The 18,564-nt window shown below is 49.5% G+C and overlaps 2 protein-coding genes and 1 long non-coding RNA gene across 5 annotated transcripts in view; 2 read left to right on the top strand and 1 right to left on the bottom strand.

The window, feature by feature from the left end:
* Positions 1 to 239: 239 nt before the first annotated feature.
* ADO (2-aminoethanethiol dioxygenase) lies at positions 240 to 4,985 on the top strand. Its single transcript, XM_023643787.2, has one exon. It carries the CDS (start codon positions 905 to 907, stop codon positions 1,715 to 1,717), a length of 813 nt encoding a protein of 270 aa, XP_023499555.1. The 5' UTR covers positions 240 to 904; the 3' UTR covers positions 1,718 to 4,985.
* Positions 4,986 to 7,546: 2,561 nt separating this feature from the next.
* EGR2 (early growth response 2) overlaps positions 7,547 to 18,564 on the bottom strand; it is a 79,907-nt gene continuing 68,889 nt past the window's right edge. Inside the window, exons 3-6 of one of the 3 annotated variants that reach the window (XM_070225640.1) lie at positions 14,835 to 15,042; positions 13,942 to 14,048; positions 11,352 to 11,460; positions 7,547 to 9,986 (exon numbers count right to left, since the gene is read on the bottom strand). In XM_070225640.1, the coding sequence (XP_070081741.1) occupies positions 8,734 to 9,986; positions 11,352 to 11,460; positions 13,942 to 14,040 (1,461 nt within the window). In that variant the 5' untranslated portion in view covers positions 14,041 to 14,048; positions 14,835 to 15,042 and the 3' untranslated portion in view covers positions 7,547 to 8,733. Of the gene's footprint in view, positions 9,987 to 11,351; positions 11,461 to 11,560; positions 11,996 to 13,941; positions 14,049 to 14,147; positions 14,528 to 14,834; positions 15,043 to 18,564 lie in introns of those variants that run through there. The other 2 variants (XM_070225641.1, XM_005602403.4) reach the window with 2 other exon arrangements.
* LOC106782073 (uncharacterized) lies at positions 12,551 to 17,185 on the top strand. Its single transcript, XR_001378936.3, has 2 exons — positions 12,551 to 14,703; positions 16,899 to 17,185. It is a non-coding gene; the product is annotated as an uncharacterized lncRNA (long non-coding RNA).

Below are 18,564 nucleotides of genomic sequence, written 5' to 3' on the forward strand. Positions count from 1 at the left end.
AACCAGAAGAGCAGCGTCATCAGACCCTGATGCAAACAACAGCTGGGGACGGCTGTGCAGAGTAACCGTAGTGATCACCAGGGACTGCCTGGACCTTCTCATCTCCTAATCAGCTTAGAAAATTACGAAAGCGCCCTCCCGTGATCCCGGTGGCAGACAGTGCTGCCTTGGCGGCTACGAGAACCTAAAGTTAGGTTAACAGCTTCCTTCCCCGGGGTAAGGCCAGAGGAAAGTGACCCTGGATGGCTGACCAGGCCCGAGCGGCGCCGGAAGGTTAACAACCCTCTGACCCATGCCTGGTGACGGCCAAGAGCCTCCACCACCCAACAGGCCAGCTGCCGGAAGTGCGTCACCCGAGCCTGCTGGGGGTGGCGGGAGTTGTAGTTAACCATCGACTTTTCTTGTGCTCCAATTCACCTTTTTTCTCAAAGAAGCAAACATCCTAGAACCGTAAAGAAGGTGGCTTTATGACCAACAAATCTAATCCTTCCGTTTTCCAGCGGAAGGGAACGCTCTCAGAGCTCATGCGGCATACTGAACTACAAATCCCAGCATGCTCTGCAAGGCGCCCGGAGCGCCGGGCCACCGTCGTAGGTGCTGGCCGCATGAATGGAGCGTCCGGCGTAAGGCAAAGCCCGCCACCGTCCGCGCGGCCGGTACCTGCTCCCGGAGCGTGTGTGCGGGTGTGGGCCGTGCGCGTGCGCGCTCAGAGGGGGCGCGAGGCGGGCGCGTGGCTGCTGAGGTGGGCGGCAGCGGTGCTGCGCGCCGGAGGAGCCGGTAGTTGCGGGGCCTCCCGCCTCGCTCGGGGCTGCCAGTAGCCGTGGCGGCCGCCGGGGACCGTAAGGGGCGGAGGAAAGCAGGAGGCGGAGGGGCCCGGTCTCGGCACTCGTTGGAACAGCCGAACATGCCCCGAGACAACATGGCCTCCCTGATACAACGGATCGCCCGCCAGGCGTGCCTCACCTTCCGGGGCAGCGGAGGCGGGCGCGGCGCTTCCGACCGCGGCGCGGCGCCAGGCCCCGAGGCGCCGATGCCGCAGGGCTTCCTGGAGAACCTGAGCAAACTGAAGAGCCTGCTTACCCAGGTCCGCGCCGAGGACCTGAACATCGCCCCGCGCAAGGCCACGCTGCAGCCGCTCCCGCCCAACCTGCCGCCGGTCACCTACATGCACATCTACGAGACGGCCGGCTTCAGTCTCGGCGTGTTCCTGCTCAAGAGCGGCACGTCGATCCCGCTGCACGATCACCCGGGCATGCACGGCATGCTCAAGGTGCTCTACGGCACCGTGCGCATCAGCTGCATGGACAAGCTGGAGGCAGCCGGCGGGCAGCGGCCGCGGGCGCCGCCGCCGGAACAGCAGTTCGAGCCGCCGCTGCAGGCCCGGGAAAGAGACGCCGTGCGGCCGGGCGTGCTGCGCTCGCGGGCCGAGTACACCGAGGCCAGCGGCCCCTGCGTCCTCACGCCGCACCTGGACAACCTGCACCAGATCGACGCCGTGGACGGGCCCGCTGCCTTCCTGGACATCCTGGCCCCGCCCTACGACCCCGACGATGGCCGGGACTGCCACTATTACCGGGTGCTGGAGCCCGTCCGGGCCAAGGAGGCCTCCGGCACGGCCTGTGATCTGCCCCGAGAGGTGTGGCTCCTGGAGACCCCGCAGGCCGATGACTTCTGGTGCGAGGGGGAGCCCTATCCAGGTCCCAAGGTCTTCCCTTGAAGTCGTCGGCGCCCGGGCGTCGTGGGCCAAATGCGTGCCCTACTCAGATCTGATCTTGGCTGCCTGCGACCCACCGCAAGGGCTCTCTCTCTACCCCCAGGCCTGGGCGTTGGATCTACTGCCAGGGCTGTAGCCACTTCCTCGGGAGCCTTGGGAAGCGCGGGCGACTGGACTGCAGCCACCCGGCATGGTCATGGGGGCGGGGGAGGCTAGGTTGTTTCCTGGCTCTATCACTGCCACCAGGATTTTGATTTGGGGGGGAGGGGGGCAGGGGACTATCTGAAGCGCTTCCATCCTAAAGCCATAATGAAAATGTTCTTTCCTCTGTTCTCCATCTTATAAGAAACACACTAAATGGTCCCCACATTGGGTAAATAGCGTTTGTTTTCCACTTAGGTCTTTATGACCTTTTCCTCCTTATTGTTATAGTTTTAACTTATTGAGTGCATGACCCGGTGGTTTGAATTGCTTTTAGTTCAAGTCGTTGGTAAAAGCTAGGTTTAAAAAGATAAGCTACTATTTAGAGTGAGCTGTCTTGCTTAATTAATTTGTTGTGGAAATTAAATCATTTTTCCAGAATTGGGGGATTACCCCCAAAAGATAACTATGCATGTAGAGGACAAGATTTATTTTCTTTCCTCTCCTTGCCCAGTAGCCACATCTGGTTTACTGGGGCAGCATCTGCTAAGAAATTCAGTACCTGCATATTACAGTGACAGATGGTCACTTAGAGCTTATCTTCCCTATGAGTCTCCAGATTTGTGAGTTGAGCAGGTTTCTTGTTGCAGATTCGTCTTTAATGCAAAAACTATGTATTATCCTCAAGTGACTTTTTTGTTTTAGTGCACTTTAAGAGATGATAGGGCAATTCTCTGTTTTCTAACCAGAAGATTCAGAGGAGCTGAATCCATACACTTCCAAACAACTGAATGTAAAACACTCCTAGCCAGCTGTTGAATTCCATGCCCCTATTTACTTCCAGTATTTTCCTGCTAAAGTAGAGAAAAATGTTGATGACTGTTTCAGATTTTCTCAGGAGCTCTAATGTTCCGGAGGGCTGATGGTTCCAGCTGTGTTGGTGGCAGTGTTCTCAGAACCCTCTCCCTCACACAGGAGATAGCCAGTGCTTGCTTCATACAGGGAGGTTTTCTACAGGAAGAGAGAGGAGGCACAGATGATCAAGGCTGGAGAATTGAGAATTAGCTATACAGCTGGCCATTTTAGGGCACCAAAACTCGAGGCAAAACACTTCCCACTCTGCCCCTCTTGAAATAAACAGTTGTGCTGTCTGTGGCTAGTTTTGTTTTTGTCCTTTTAATAGGCTGAGCAAGTTTACCTTGTTTACAAATGTATTGACACCCTTTGCATCAGGCCATGGAGCACTATTGTTGCCCCCCTTTTTACTCTTTATAGGACTCTTTTTCACATACTTTTAATAAAAACAAACTGTAGAAATAAACACAGTAAAATTTGCCCAGCTGTTGTCTAAGCCCTCTTGATTGACTTGCCCATGTGGCAATCGAGTTCTAATATCTGTAATAAAGGGACATTTGCTATTGGTGGAAAGTGTTGACCCTGTAGGGACACAGTATGTGCCTTTCCCTCTTTCTGCAAACTGAGTTACAGAGGCCCAGAGTGAAGGAATATTTGTTCCCAGTTCTTAAAACAATGAATAGGCAAATTCTTGATGCATTGGTTTTTTTTTTACCAAAAAGATGCTTATTCAATGTGACATGCCACTATGTTGTAAAACCTAAAGCAGGCATAATGCCAACTATTTCCTCCAGGGTTACTAAAATTGTTTTATGGTGGCTTCACGTTCTGGTGGTGTTTAGTATACTTTGGGGCCGTTTGAAGGAGTTCTTCAGGTCGTTTGCTTTGAAAATAAATTCTAGAGATACACATGATGATTTTCTTAGAAAATGTCTCGAAATGGATTTTTTCCATAGCACAGCAGTGAACGTCTATGGTTATCCATCACATACCCACCTGTTTTGAATTATATTGTAGCAAAAAGTTGATTTACTTATAAAGATTGTTCATAATGATGTTTATGTTATAATATAACCTGGAGTACGTTAAACTAACCTACAAAAACTCATTCTGGCAAGCGGACAGTAATAAAGGAGGAATTGTTTTTCCAAACTTCATTAAGAAAAGTTTTAAAGTTCTCAAGAACAAGCAGGTTGAATGAAAAAAACTAAGGTGCTTTTCGGAAGATTAACTGAAATAGTTGGAGGCCAAAATAGCAATATGATCTCTCTCTAGTTCAATAAAAACAGTGAAACTTTTGGTTCACTAATAAATTCTGAGTAAATTAATGCTGAAAACAAAAATGTAACTTGTTTTAATGAGCCACATTCTTACTACAAAGACAAAATGTGGTGCAGAAAACCCTTGCACCTCTGCATAAACCATTAGTCATGATTGACTTCACGTGCTGCTGTTGTGTTTCCGTATACTCCTGCAATATAGACCATATTTTATTAACAACTGTGAGAAAAAGTTGTCTTCTACAAAGACTAATGAGCACAATGATAGTAATCACTTAACTTTTCTGTTGAATAACAAATGCAATAATTGCCTCTCATGGGTGCGAAGTTGTCTGTCTAAACACTTCCAAAGCTTTTTAATTCTCTGGTTATATCTATGGAGTTACAGTTAGATCGGTGGAGAGTATTGTGTACCTATCTACTTACATCTTTTTGAGAATTGGTTTTTTACTAAGCCTGATTTGCATGGATTGAGTTTACACCAACTGCTGTTTATTAATGAAAATGGTGGGCTTATTTTTAAAGTATTATGTGTTTGTCAACAGGAGCAGGTTCTCTGACCTTTTAACACTAATAGCCTTTCTCCCAAAATCCACACCTTTCATTTCTCCTTTTGCATTGTCCTCTTACAGGTGCCTCAGTCTTGGCATCTCATGAGGACTCTGTCATCACTCATCTATTCCAAATGACTGAATCTTGTGCTCTAGCTCTACTGCTCAACGAAGAAGCAATATATCTTTAATTCAGGGCTCTGCCCGTTACTGTTCACTAATCTGAGGGCACTGCCAATCCCATAACTCTCCTGGTCTGAATTCAGAATTTGAGGTTGCAAACAGAAGCTGCCCACTGATCACTTCGATGCAATGAGGCATCTATTGTGAAGGAAATCTTTTGTTAAGCCCTATATAGATACTGAATCCTCAGATCCAGGAATATTTATATTTCTGATCTAAAAATCAGTGTACTTATGAAAAATAAAGGCATGTTTGAAATTGTTTAGATGTAAATCTTATTTGGTTATTGCAGAATGGAGAAGGAAAATATTACTTGCTGTCATGTCTACATTTTGATTACTGTTAAAGGTTCATGGTCTATACTGTAAGATTATGTTGTACTAAAACCTGGTGGCTGCCTGCGGATTCTAAAGTCCAAGTAATAATATAAACTTAAAATTAATAATTTATTTCCTTGAGAGTGAGCTTTGAAACAGTCTGATTGAAAACACATCTGAAACTTTGTCTAATCATACTATTCTGCTACAACAGAAGAAAGCTTTTATATTTAACCTAAGAAAAAGAAGCTAGTGCAAGAAAACAAAACTTTCATCCATGAAGGAAAGAATCTTTGGACTTAAATATTGTCTTTCCTTTTTCTGTAAAGCTTGTTTAATTCGTTTGGACTGGCAGCATTTTAGGCACTTGGGATGATGCTGACCATTCTTCCCCCCCACTCACACATACACACACAAAATCACACTGTTAAAACATTACTGCAGCCATTTTTAATATATGCCAAACAACTTGCCTTAATTTCATTAGCAGTTAGGATATTGAAATTAAATAGCCTGGTTTATGAGTAATTGAAAACCTTATTTAGGTTTAAGAGACCTATTTTTAATGTGCACTGAACCATTGCAAATGCATTATGATCTTTAAGAAAATACTTTCTAGAAGTTTATTTTTAATAAGAATTCCCAGTAACAACTGAAATACATCAATCATATTCAGTGAAGCATATTGAATATAAGATGTAGACTTACCTTTATATGCTTTATTTCTTAAGCAAAGTAAAAAAACAATGAGACACCTGTGAGAAGTACCCTGAATGTTTCAAGCCGAGAGTAAAATCTCATTAAAGATTGACTTAACGTTTTGAAATCAAGGAGTAAAAGCCACAAGTTGGCTCCGAGGTGTGTTCCTTACGTATGTTACGCCACTTCACCAACTCCACATCAAGGCAAAAGTGATCAACCAATTTGACTATCATCAAAATATATTTAATCTTATTCTTTTAAAAACGATTTTAAAAAAAGACTTTTAGTCTCTTGCTTTGTAAACAATTGTTTACATTATCTTGATTGAAGGTGCTCTGAAATGAAAATTTGGCAAGATAATTATAGATCTTAAACAGATGTACTGTATTTTAATATGGTGAAATTTTGGTAAGAGGGAAATATTAAAAACGCAATTATCAAAATGTGGCATTGTTTTATACATATTTATACATATTGTTTTATACATATTGTTTAACAAAATTGGCCAACAAAGATGATAATATGCTGACAAGCTAGGAAATGTTAATCTAATGGAATAACACTTGTCACCAGAACAACCTGACACTGAAGTTTAGAAACTTCTATTTCATAGTTAAGAGGTATTCTGCATCTTTGAAATATGGACAGGGAAGAAAAAAAGGTTAGTTACCTCCACAAATTAGATCTCAAATTCTAATGCTGCTAAGGGCAAAAAGTAGTTTCCAGGAGTAGCTGTCGCTCTCTGCTGTTCTAAAATACAGGCCATCAGTTATCAGCCATGTCTGAGGGAGTCTAACAGTGGCAAAGCACAAACAGACGACAGGGTTTTCAGATGCTGTGGCTAAACGGTGGGTCCTCCAACATGTTACACTTGTGTAAGGATCCAGAAGGAGTGGGTGAACTTAAATGATATTTAGGCCCCAAATTTCAGAGTAAAGATAACTTCACAAAGACACAATCCATTTGCTTTGTGTGATAGGTAGATTACTATTTTTTGGTCAATTTAGATTTTAAAATCACTACAAAAGGCTTGCAGTAAAATGAACCCTACGGTGTATTTTTGCAAACCATCATCCAGTACCTTGGGGGTCCATATTTGCCTATTTAATTTGGATTGTCTTTGAGACTTTCGTACATAGATCTTACCTAATGAGGTGGGTATTTTGACAGTCTCTAGACCCACCAAACCTATGGCAGATTAATGATCCTTCCGAATACGGGTAATGGGCAGAGAAGGCTGGAGAGAAATGAGTCCCGGGGTAATTCCTTTGGCAACCCATTAATGCTGTCATCAGCAGTGTCTGAGTGAATTTTTGATCTAAAGAGATGATAGCACTTTTCAAAAAGTTTTCTGTGGTCATGAGACTAATCCTGGAACCTGAAAGTCATCTCCAGCTTGACCACGCCACCACACTTTCCACAAAGCCACATCTCGTCTGAGATCCTGGCCCTGGTCAGGGTTCTGAAAGCAGCCGCCGCAAATGTGTAGTCTCCGAGTGGGCACTTGTTTGTAAGTATTTATTTTCCGGAGCCCACTCAGGAGCAGAGAGAAGCTATAGGCTGTTAGAGAGGACGGAACAATGAGTCAAAACAACGCCTCCCCACTTTTACACTAATGCATGGGGAAATCCCCGGAACACTAGCATTTGATTATGAATGGAGATTGCTTTGGGGTGAGAGGGCTGTTGAGAGGCTAGCAAAGAAAATCTGGAGATGCTGGCTTGGTCAAAGCACTGAAACCCCCTGGAAGACTGCTGATTTCCCACCCAGTAAACCTTTCATAAATGATTTTTGCAGCAAAAGTATTGTTGAAAAGTATTTATTTACACTATAGTCATAAACGATCCATTATCTGAACTTCAGTTAGTGGTTTCGCATTAGAATAAATCATTTATATTTCCACAACTATTAAGAGCTAATAACCAAACAAGTCAGCTCCAGTAACATTATTTACATTCTTATCTGCAAGTCGACTACAAAGGTAACACTTTTAAGTCACAAAACAGAGCATACAAAAATATACTTTCTAAAAAAAATTCCAAATATTAATAGGCAGAAATATACAGCCATAATAAACCCAGGGAGTGATTTTTTTTTTCCATAGTAAGGCAACCCATTTACATGCAGACCCTGTAACATTGTCTACATCACACAAGGCACCAAGGACATTTCCAACACAATTGCATGCATCCTAGTTTCAGACTATATGTACATCCCCCTTTAAATAAGTTAACCTCTGACTTATTTCAAGAGATCATAAATGCTTTTTTTCCCAAAGGTTCAGAACTTGCTTAACAGTGCACATCAAAAATACACAATATCTGAGTAGATATACACTGAAAAAATAGTCTTTACGTTTCTCAGACAACTCAAAAAGGAGCAGATATTGCTATGGCCCTCCCATCACATTGCACTTACATTCTCTGAGATTATAATACATATTGCTTAAAGGGTTGAGACGACTAGATAAGCTTTGATTCACTGTTCTAGGGCCACAGAATGCAGCATAAAGGCCATGCTTCACTCACTGTACAGCGTCCCCCAAATCAGGCCCAAGCCATAAAGTGCACATCAGTTTTGCTTCTGTCTTTTTGCCGTCCCCACCTGAAGGGATCAGCATCTCCCAATCTACTGTAGAAAAAGTCTCAGGTCAATTCTGACATCTAGAGTCAAGAACCTGTAACCAGTCAAAATAAGGGGGGGGGGGGGCATAGGGGAGCAAAACTTAGTCAAACAACCCTCTAAAGCAGGGTCAGGCCTCAGCCCTCTAGGCCAGGGGCCCCCACCCAACCCCCTTCCAAGCCTCCCCATTACTTGGGGTGATAGTCAACTCACCTAAGAGAGACTAAAGTGGGCTAAGAAGTTTTAGGAAGGACCTGCTTCTAAGTGGAAAGGGGGGCAGGAAAGGGTGGTAGTGTTTGTCGTGCAGCTTGAGCAGACGAAGGGCCTCCAGGGCCTCAAGGAGCTGGTGTGTCAGCCTGAGTCTCATCTCAAGGTGTCCGGGTCCGAGAGGAGCAAGGGGCGAGGGACCCTCCACCAAGAGTGCCGCTGTTGCTGCTGCACAGGGGACCCCCAGGCTGGGTGCCTCCCGTGCAAGAGGCTGTGGAGGCGGCTGGCACCGATGAGGAGGGGGCACTGCCTTTGCGCTCCTTCTGTCTCAGATGGATCTTGGTGTGGCGCTTCCTTTCATCACTCCGGGCAAACTTGCGGCCGCAGAAGTCACAAGCAAAGGGCTTCTCGCCAGTGTGGGTGCGGATGTGGGTAGTGAGGTGGTCACTGCGGCTGAAGTTGCGCATGCAAATCCGACACTGAAAGGGCTTGTGCCCTGTGTGGATTCGGATGTGCCGTGTGAGCTCGTCGGAGCGGGAGAAGCGCCGGTCACAGCCCTCTGCTGGGCATGGGTAGGGCCTCTCATGCACTGGGGTCTTGCTAGGCCTGTTGGGGTACTTGCGAGGCCTCAGGATGGGCCGCAGCGGCAGGTGGTGTGGGTTATAGGCTGCAGCAGCGGCTGCTGCTGAGCTGCTGCCAGGCAGCCGGGGTCCCTCGCTGCCTCCACTGGCCCCTGGCCCTGTGGCCCCAGCACTGGGGCCCCCCAGGGTAAAGTTGCGTATGGTGGAGAGTGGAGTGAGTGGAGGGGGGACTCGCAGGGAGTCCAGAGGGCAGGGAAAGGGCTTGCGGTCTGGGCCAGCTGTACCGTGTAGGTCTCTCTGGCACTGTGATGGGAAAAATCCAGGATAGTCCGGGATCATGGGGAAGAGACCTGGGTCCGTGGCTGGCTTGGGGGACGGGTAGGAAGGAGGTGGTGGGTAGGCCAGAGAGGAGGAAGTGGAGGTGGTGGCTGGTGACAGGAACGCCGAGGGGTCCTGGTAGAGGTCTCCCACACAGCCAGAATAAGGAGGAGGTGGTGGTGGCGGAGAGTAGAGGTGGTCCAGGTCAGGCTGGGTCTGGGACATGGTGCACACACCCAGGGGTCCTGTGGCCAATGGGTTGGGGGAGGCAGAAGTGACGCTGGATGAGGCTGTGGTCGAAGCTGGGGAGGTGACCCCTTGCAAGATGCCGGCACTCACAATATTGATTATGCCTTCTGGGTAGCAGCTGGCACCAGGGTACTGGGGGTCAATGGAGAACTTGCCCATGTAAGTGAAGGTCTGGTTTCGGGTTGCAGAGACAGGAGCAAAGCTGCTGGGATATGGGAGATCCAAGGACCTCTTCTCTCCGGTCATGTCAACGTTGATCATGCCATCTAGGGAGGGAAAAGGAAGAATGGAGGTGGAGCAATGAGAATGCAGCCAAGAATGCCTTTTTTCACCCTCTCTCACATGGGTCCATTCCCAAAGCCCAGGATCCTAGCACTGTAGAGCTGGGGCAGAGTCCAACAGGTGGGGAAATTGCCACCCAGAGACAGTAAGAGAAGGCTAGCCCAAGATCCCACTGTGGTAGCCAGTAACAGTCTGGGACTCAAACTACCTCCAGGAAAGCAGGATGAGCTACTCCCAACCCCCACATGCAGCCATCTGTGGCTCTAGTCCCCAGTAAAAACACCCAATAATAGCAACAACAATATTAAAAATTTCCCATCTGCCTGGAACTTGTCTCCCTCTCCTTTGCCTGAAGGTCCCACGGCCGGGGATCCAGGACAGAAATACCAAGAAGACTGATCCCAGCCAGTGCCACGAAGCTGCCAGCCCGAGAGGGGAGCCCGAGAAGGGAGTCAGTGATTTCCTAGCTGCTCCCCATCCCAGGGACCTTCCCTCCTCCTCTCTCCCGCTGCTCTTCAGCTGACGGCTGCTGGAGGGAGTCGGGCGCTGTGGTGGAAGGAGTCTCTAGGTTTCCTCGCCCTCCCAACCTTCTCAGTCTTGCCCGATACCCGCGCGTTCCCGTCCCAGCCGAAGGCCAGTGGCAAGGCTTCGAGGAAGGCGCGGGGACCGCGGGAGACCACTTTCCACCGCATTGCCAAGGAAACCGGCGGCGCCGATGCTCCCGCGGGCCTCCCTAGGCAGCCAGGGAGCTGCTTCCCGCCGTTGCCCGCCCTCCTCCGCCTCCACCCTCGCCAACCCCCTCAACTTCGCGGGCGGCGCGCAGGTGGGGCGCTCCTTCAGGCCGCACGGGGAGCGCGCTCCGAGATTTCCCCTGTTCTGCTCCGCCCGAGAAGGAGCGGCGGACGCTTTCCTCTGGCGCTTCACTGCCACTCGGCTCTCCAGACGCGCAGCTCTCCTCCAGGGCCCCGAACTTTCCCGCCACTTTGTCCCTACCCCGGGAGAGGGGAGGCCGGGATGCCGCCGGCCGAAGGGCCCGCACAAGCCCCGAAGCCTGGTGGGGCACCTCTTCCACTCTCATCCCAGCGCCCGCCGGGGGCTGGGCGCGCCGCGGCGCACGCATGCCTGTTCGCTGGCGACCTGGTGCATCTGCCCGCGCTCCCAACTCCAGCGCCCGGATCCCTGCTCCCGCGGGCTCCTCCTGCACCCTTTCCAGTCTTCAAAGCCAATTCGGTCAACACCGTCCACCTCGAGCCCCAAGCTTCTCCTCCAAGTCCTGCATACGCACGGCACCCCACCCACCACCTCCGAGTTGCGTAGGTCCCGATCCGCGAAGGGGACACGCGGCTTACCTCCGGCCACTCCGTTCATCTGGTCAAAGGGGCCTCCCAGTTCGGCATTGGGGAAGATGGTCACCGATGTGGCGGCAAGGTCCTCCACCGGGTAGATGTTGTCAGACAGCTGGTGCACAAAACCACTGAGAGTTACTGGGATTTTGTCTACGGCCTTGGCGGTCATCATTTGCTCCTCGCACAACCTGGAGACCCAACTCCCTCGCTACCTGGAGTATCAGAGAAGCCGTTTTGAAGAAGGATTTGACTGAGCCTAGGTTGGTATCTCCTTTTGCCCTCCACACTTGAAAGCAACCACCAAAAAAAAGAAAAAAATCCAAGAGAAATAAAACTAGCAAACAAGTTGCTGGTTTTTTAAGAAAGAAGAAAAATGGTTATTTGCCACTGACTCTCTCCTGTGTTCCGGCTGGGAAGCCAGGAGTTGCTGGTGTAGTGTTATTATAACAGTCAGTGTGTCCCCTCGCCGAGCTATTAATCAATTGCTGCTCTCTGGGTTAGACGGAAAGTGTTGCTCTAAGTATTTATGGGCAGGTCCTCAATGCCCGTGACGTCGCTGCCCATATATGGACTGAGGAACAGGGCTGGGCCAGGCGGCTTTTGCCGTCACATGGCCTATTTGCATACGGGCTCGGCGGCGCGGGCTCCGCCGGGCTCGCGACTCCCGACACGCAGCCCGCGACAATCCGCAGGGGTCTGGGGCGTGCGACCCGAGCCTCAGCCTGGGTCCGGTGCGCCGAGCCCGGCGGGGAAGGGGCGCGCCGCGGGTCCAGCTCAGGCCACTGGGTAGAGCGAGCGGGTCGGGGCTGCGGCGCGGCCTCCCGGGGCGGGGAGGAATTCCGGTTCTCTGGGACTTTCCAAAAAAGGCGAAGATCCGGTGCCGGCGGCTCCGCCTCCCCAGCCCTTGTTTGGGAGCCATTCCGGAAAATTAAACTTCGGAAAGAAACCGAGCGGAGCCGAGACACTACAGTCAAACCCCTACTCACTTTCTTGGCAGCTCAAAACCGCAAGCAAAAGGAGGCAGCGAAGAAAAAAAAAAAGCTGCATGCATTCACGGAAGCTGACTGCTTTTTTCTGAATTACTTGGTGGAAAGAAGTGGCTGGTGATAAGAGTGAATGCGGTATTGCTTTTTTGGAAAGTCTGTTCTATTTATACAGGAGCGAAAACGGAACAGGTTTGGGGTTGTTTGTTTGTTTAAGTATTCTGGGCATCTTGGGGTGGGGGGGCGGGGAGACCCTAGGAGGAGCAGAATAACTGCAGGGAGCTTCGAGAGAAATCCTCCGGCGGAGACACCCCCCTTCCTCTGCCCGCGCGCTCCCCGCCCCCCTTCAGCTGCCGCGCGGAGCGGGCGCCCTTCCCGGCGCGTCTGGGCGGTCGGCTGTGTGGGGGCGTCCAGATGGAGGCTTGGACACTCACCCTAGCCCGCCACACACATACACACTCTTACACTCACACACGCTCCACTTCCGCTCCACACACTCCCACCCCCGCTGCCTTCTTCACACGCCCACTCGCACACCTTACGCTATACACTCCTGTTGACAGCCCGCCTGTGCGCCCGCCTCACCACGAGGGTGCCCGGCCGGCTTCTTGGACAGGGTACTCTGCAAAGCCACCCATCCTCACCTTCATGTCCCTACCAGCCGCCCCCACGAGCCCACCCTCCGGGACTGCGCCCTGCCCGCCCTCGAGCCCTACTCTAGAACACCACATATTAGGAGGAATAGTCTTCCTTTCCCTGGCCAAGAGACACCTTGGTGAGCCAAGCGAGGTCCCGAGTGATAGCAAACAATGTCGCCAACGCCAGTTTTGAGCTGCCATCACCCACATGCGTTTCCTTTGGCGATTGAAAAACTGACCCCCAGGGAGACCTTTCTGTTGAGTTCCCAAAGCAATTTTTCAAAACTTTCAGAGGTCCAGAGAGCGGCGGGTTCGGGCTCGCTGCAGGCACCACTCCTCCCTCCCACGCCCCCGGCCGGCACCAGGCGCGCTCCCGGGCCTGGCCGGGGCCTCGCGGGACGCCAGTCCCGGGTGCCCAAGCCTGGCGCGCCGCCGCCTGCCTGGCCCTTTCCCGCCTCAAAGCCGCTAAGGCCTAGGACAGAGCGTGGAGGCAGCCTCTAGGGCCCGGCCCGGCGCTTCCCCACCCCCGGCCCGGGACGTCCCCAGCTTCGTGGGGGCCCGGGCGGGCGAGAGCCACGGCGCCACTCCGTGGAAGCAGCGCGGCGCTGCAGGAGGCTCTCCCGCCGCTCACCTGCCGCCGCCGCGAGCCCGCTCCCGCCCGGCCCCGCGCGCGGCGGTCAGGGCCCCGGGGCGGCAGGGAGCGGCCTCTGCTCCTCCAACCGAGCGCCGCTTTTCCCCCTGCCCGCCGCAAAATCAGCTCTCCGCCGGCCGGCCATCTTCCTGACTTCAAACGCCCAGAAAAAATTTGGGAAAGTTTCTCGCTTGCACTGCGCCCTCTTTTCCCATTGGAGATAAGAGGGAAAAGGAAGGAAATCCCAGCAAGGTTAGCACCCTTGTAGGTACCCCACACTAGGGAAAAACGTGCAAAGTCCCGTTTCTAAAAAAAGAAAGAAAAGAAAGCTGAGTTCTTACCACGTGCGCCAGCCCGTTCCGCCTGCGCTCCGGCCGGTCCCGCGGCCCCCGCGCTGACCACCGGCAAGACGACGCCTCGAAGGGGAGCCCGACTCGCATCTCCAGCCCTGAGTCCGAAAGAAGGGGGGGCCGAATTATGCAAATGTGGGTCGTGGCCGCGGGGCTCGGGTTACGGCCCCCTCCAGCCTCCGAGGTGAGGCACCCACCGGCGGCGAGTGCGGGCGCGGCCACTGCTAGCGCTTCGCTCCTCTCCACGCACGTGGGCGGGCGGGCGGACCGACAAGCCGCCAGGGCCGCCCCGCGGCGGGCGCTGCTGCCAACCCAGCGGGCGGCCACCGCGCGCCGCCCCGAGGGGGAGCTCCTGGATGCCCGAGTGCCCCGCGAGCAGGGTGCAGAGGGCAGGACACAGGCTGGGGCGGCCCGGGCGAGGGGGAGCCGCGCGGTCTTCGCCTGCTACCCTTCCTGAAGGAGGAGGCTGAGTGGGGCTCAGATGGGGAGGGGTCCTAGAGAGGAGAGGCGGGCTTGCCCGGCCCGTCTGAAAGGCACGTTAGAGTAAATGGGAATGACTGACCCTCCAAAATTATTCGGATCTTTCCAACAACTCACACCTCCGTTAAGAGCTGCGCCACGCCGAGCCCGCCCTGCGTCGGGGGCGGGTTAGGGGCAGGGGCAACCAACAGCGACAGGGAGGCTGTGCGGGCTCCCAAGAGGATGCCTGGGGCCAGTCCTGAGAGGCCTTCCCTGAACCTCCGCTGGAAACAGGTCAGTAGAAACTTCCTGTAACCCTCTTCTTTTTTTACGTTTAAGAGTGATAATGGAACAGAGTCTAGGCACACTCATTTCAAGCCAGCCACTTTGTGGATAGATAAGTTCAGAAAGCTAAAATGACTTGCCTAAAGTCACGCAGCTGATAAGTGATGGTGTCCAAACTTGCAACTGGGTCTTCTGTCTCCAAGTACAGTGCTCTGGTCGCTACACCATTCGCTGAGGAAAACCCAGTTCCGGAAAGGGAAGAGCTCTTTGAGGTTTGGGAGCCTGGCTCAGCCCACTAGGGAAGAAACAGGTCATCTTCATCAACTTCATCTCTTTTCTTTGGCATTTCTGGGGAGAGGAAAGCTGAGGTCAGGGCTTTCATGGGGCGAGGGAAAAGGGCCTATCATGGACTCACCCCCACCCCAGAGGGAAGGAAGAATTTGAGTTCTTGGGCTTTCTAGACCAGTATTATGGATGGAGTAACCCTATTTGCACAAAGCCAGCATTCGAATAAACCATGTAATAAGAAAAGCCAACCCCGCAGTGTCCTTCCTGGAAGGAAGAATAAGTGAGACAAGAAAAGGTAGAGACAAAAAACTCCAAAGGTGTTTACAGAATAAGATGCCCTGCTGGGGAGGGGAGTGGGGGAGGAAGGGGAAATGTGGCAGTTGAATACAGAGATGTACCACGGTTTCTACTTTTAGGCACTTGAACTTATTCTGATCAAAAAGTGAACAAATAAATGCCTTTCTTTAAAATAGAGTTGTCAAAATGCCCAAGTAAATGGGGCGCTCAAAGATGTATCTTTATTAAAAGAGTAGCAAATTGATGCCAGATTCTGATTTGCTTTGTCCTGATTCCAGACCCAGAAAGTAAAAGAGGAAGGAAGCAGAGGAGCCCTTTAGTAGGCTTGCCCCTGCTGGTGGGGGCTTGGATGGGCGCCAGGAGCAGGGGAGGTAGCCCGAGGGTGCTGGCTGGCCCTCAGAGTCCCCTCTCTGAGTGGTTTTCAGCTTTTCTTTCCCACAATGTAGACTGAGAATCGAAATCAGCCATGAGGCATGTCACAAATAATTTGTTAACATTTGCATTTTGATTTATTAAGAAACATGTTTGAACATCATTATAGGGTATTCGTATTGTAATGTCATTTTTGCTCACTTCCCTTCTAATAGTGCTACAGGAGTGAGAAACAAAGGAGAGTCAGAGTTGCCCTTAACTGTGGCCACACACACCAGGGTGTGGATCCTGAACTCGAATGGCATAGGACATGTGCATCTCAGTGAAAATCAGGCTAATTGCCAACTCTGCCATCCAGCCGAGCCTTTCTTAACAGTGCCCCTCTGTGCTGAGAAAACTGATAAATGGTTCCCTGCATTCAGCATCTCACTATGTATCTGGTAATCTCAGAGGCTGTGAACCAAGCCCCGATTTAATCTATGCCGGTTAAATTGTTGTGAAGTCTGAGAGAAGCATTACTTCACACCAGTCCAATGTGTACCCAAAGTCATATTTCATTGCCACAAATAATCTGGGCAGGAGGAGATAAGACCCCTGTGATATTTTGTAGCAGCAGCAGCACTGGCCTAAGCAGAGGTTGCTCAGGTTCCCTTTAAGGTGAACTATCATTAAGTCAACAGATATTTCTTGAGTATCTCCTGTGTGTCAATCACTATACCAAACCTTGGACATATGATGGTATCTAAAACCAGGCCTGGTTCTTGCCCCCATGGAGCTTCCAGTCAATCACACAAATGTACAGTTGCAAAAAATGACAATGTTTAAGCCCAATGAAGGAAATGGACAGAGGACTCAGTGGAGTCTGGGAGGTTGAGGAAGCTCCTAAGAGAATCTCTGTAAGTGGAGATCTGAAGGATGTGCAAGGCTTGGGGGAAGGTCAGTGGAGAGAGCATTCCAGGGAGAAAGAGCAGGTGTGGAAAGACCCCGAGGCGGGAGGAAGCAAAGTGCATTTGTGGAATAGAAAAAGTCTGGTGTGAATGGAAACCTCCAGGCTGCTTTCCATGCTTAGTGCCCTGGGGCTGAGGGTAGCCAATACAGACAGCTTCCTTGGAAGGCCCCTCTCCACCCAACACCTCCCAAGAGATTTTAACCTCTTCAACTCTACTTTTTCTCTGCCATTATCTTTTCGGTCTAATGACAATGGCATTATAATTTTTACATTTGAGATTTTCTTTTTTACCACTCAGCTTCTGCAAACGAATGAGAACATGCCAACAAGATTTCAGCAAGAAGAGAGAACATATACAAAAATGCTTATGGACATCAGCATTGTGTTTCTGTGATGGTCTTAATGAAATGACATTCCTTAGGTGTCTGTTTCTCAATGAGGAAGGAAACGACAGACAATGTAAATTTTGTCCCATTTAAAATGAATAGAGTGGAGAAGTGCAGCCTTTCTAGTAGAAACACATCATGTCAAACCTACAGATCACTCCTCCATTGCTGGTAAAAAAATAAAAGGTAAATCAATGCATCATTTCTCATGATTGTTTAAGGCAAGGTACCTATCAACCTGGAGTCCAGGTTAATAACCGATAGTATGTCAGTCTGGTCATAAAGGCTCCAAGCAAAATCTTCATTCCAAATCACACTTTATTATGCCTCTAAATTTTAAATCTTTCAGCTTATACATTTAATTGTATGAAAAATGAAGTTCGCTATAACTAGGGAATTTCTGGATTTTTATTTAATACACATATCACTAGTCTGCTTACATTACCAGGTTATGGGAAGCAATTTTCCTTTTCCCACATAACGTTAGACTTCCTCAAGAATAAAGCAGCTTTGTTTTTATATTGAGAAAAGGATGGAGCACGTAAATGCATCCAGTTGTCAGAGCAGTTGTTTTGCAGCATTTAAACCAAAAAAGAAAAAAAAGTCAAACATTTCATATTTCAACTGAATGATCTTGATAAGAATGATCACCATTTCTTGTGGTTAAGGTTATGAGCTCTGGAGACCCGTATGGCCTGAATTCAAATCTTAGGTCCTGGGTTCAAATCCTAACTCTTGACACTACCTGGCTGTGTGTTATTAAGTTATATAACTTCTCTGTGCCTTGGTTTCCTCATCTATAAAATGGGCAAAATGATTATACAAATCTCATAGGATGTATTGAGGATTGAATATAGTGATATATGTAACATATATAATATACTGTTTGATACATAGTAAGTATTCACTAATTGTTGGCCATTAAATTATTACTATTATTGAACACCTACTTTGCAGACAGACACTTTTTCTATGTTTATGGCTTTGTTCCCTACAACCACCTTGAAAAATAGGGCTGTTGATTCCTGTGTTCCTATTTTACAGATGAGGGAACTAAGGCTCAGAGAAGATACAGAGCTTATCCAGATTCACCCAGTTAGGAAATTGCAGAGCCAGAATATGACCTCTGTTCTCTCATTTGCCAAAGCTCGTGTCTTTCAAGTGCATCATGTGATGCAGAGCAGCATACAGGAGATACAAGAGTAGCTATACTTCAAAACTTGATATATGAAGTATTCATGATATTTATTCCTGAATTCTGAGTTTCAGCTTCCAAGAATAATGATGATGGTATTACTGAGGCAGTTCAGGTTTAGGTTGTAAAGAGAAAAGGTAACCCAGAAAGCAGTGGTAATATGCATGTAATTTATAACACGCTATACCCTTATGGAAAATGTCATCTAAACTTCGAAAGCCAAGTTCCACATTAATAATAATCTAATTGACATAACACCTTTTTTTCTGGAAACATCAAGATGCCTAATGATAATACTGTTGTTTTTCCAAAGAGGCTTGGAAATGTGGAATAGAAATTTAAAATTTAGGAAGAGTGAGTTAGTGAGTGGCCTGTAAAATCTG

Source organism: Equus caballus, chromosome 1, assembly GCF_041296265.1.
Source record: "Equus caballus isolate H_3958 breed thoroughbred chromosome 1, TB-T2T, whole genome shotgun sequence".
Lineage (NCBI taxonomy): Eukaryota > Metazoa > Chordata > Mammalia > Perissodactyla > Equidae > Equus > Equus caballus.

Bases quoted from the DNA above. Each gene is read 5' to 3' on its own strand.
- ADO (XM_023643787.2), top strand. From the start codon at position 905: ATGCCCCGAGACAACATGGCCTCCCTGATACAACGGATCGCCCGCCAG.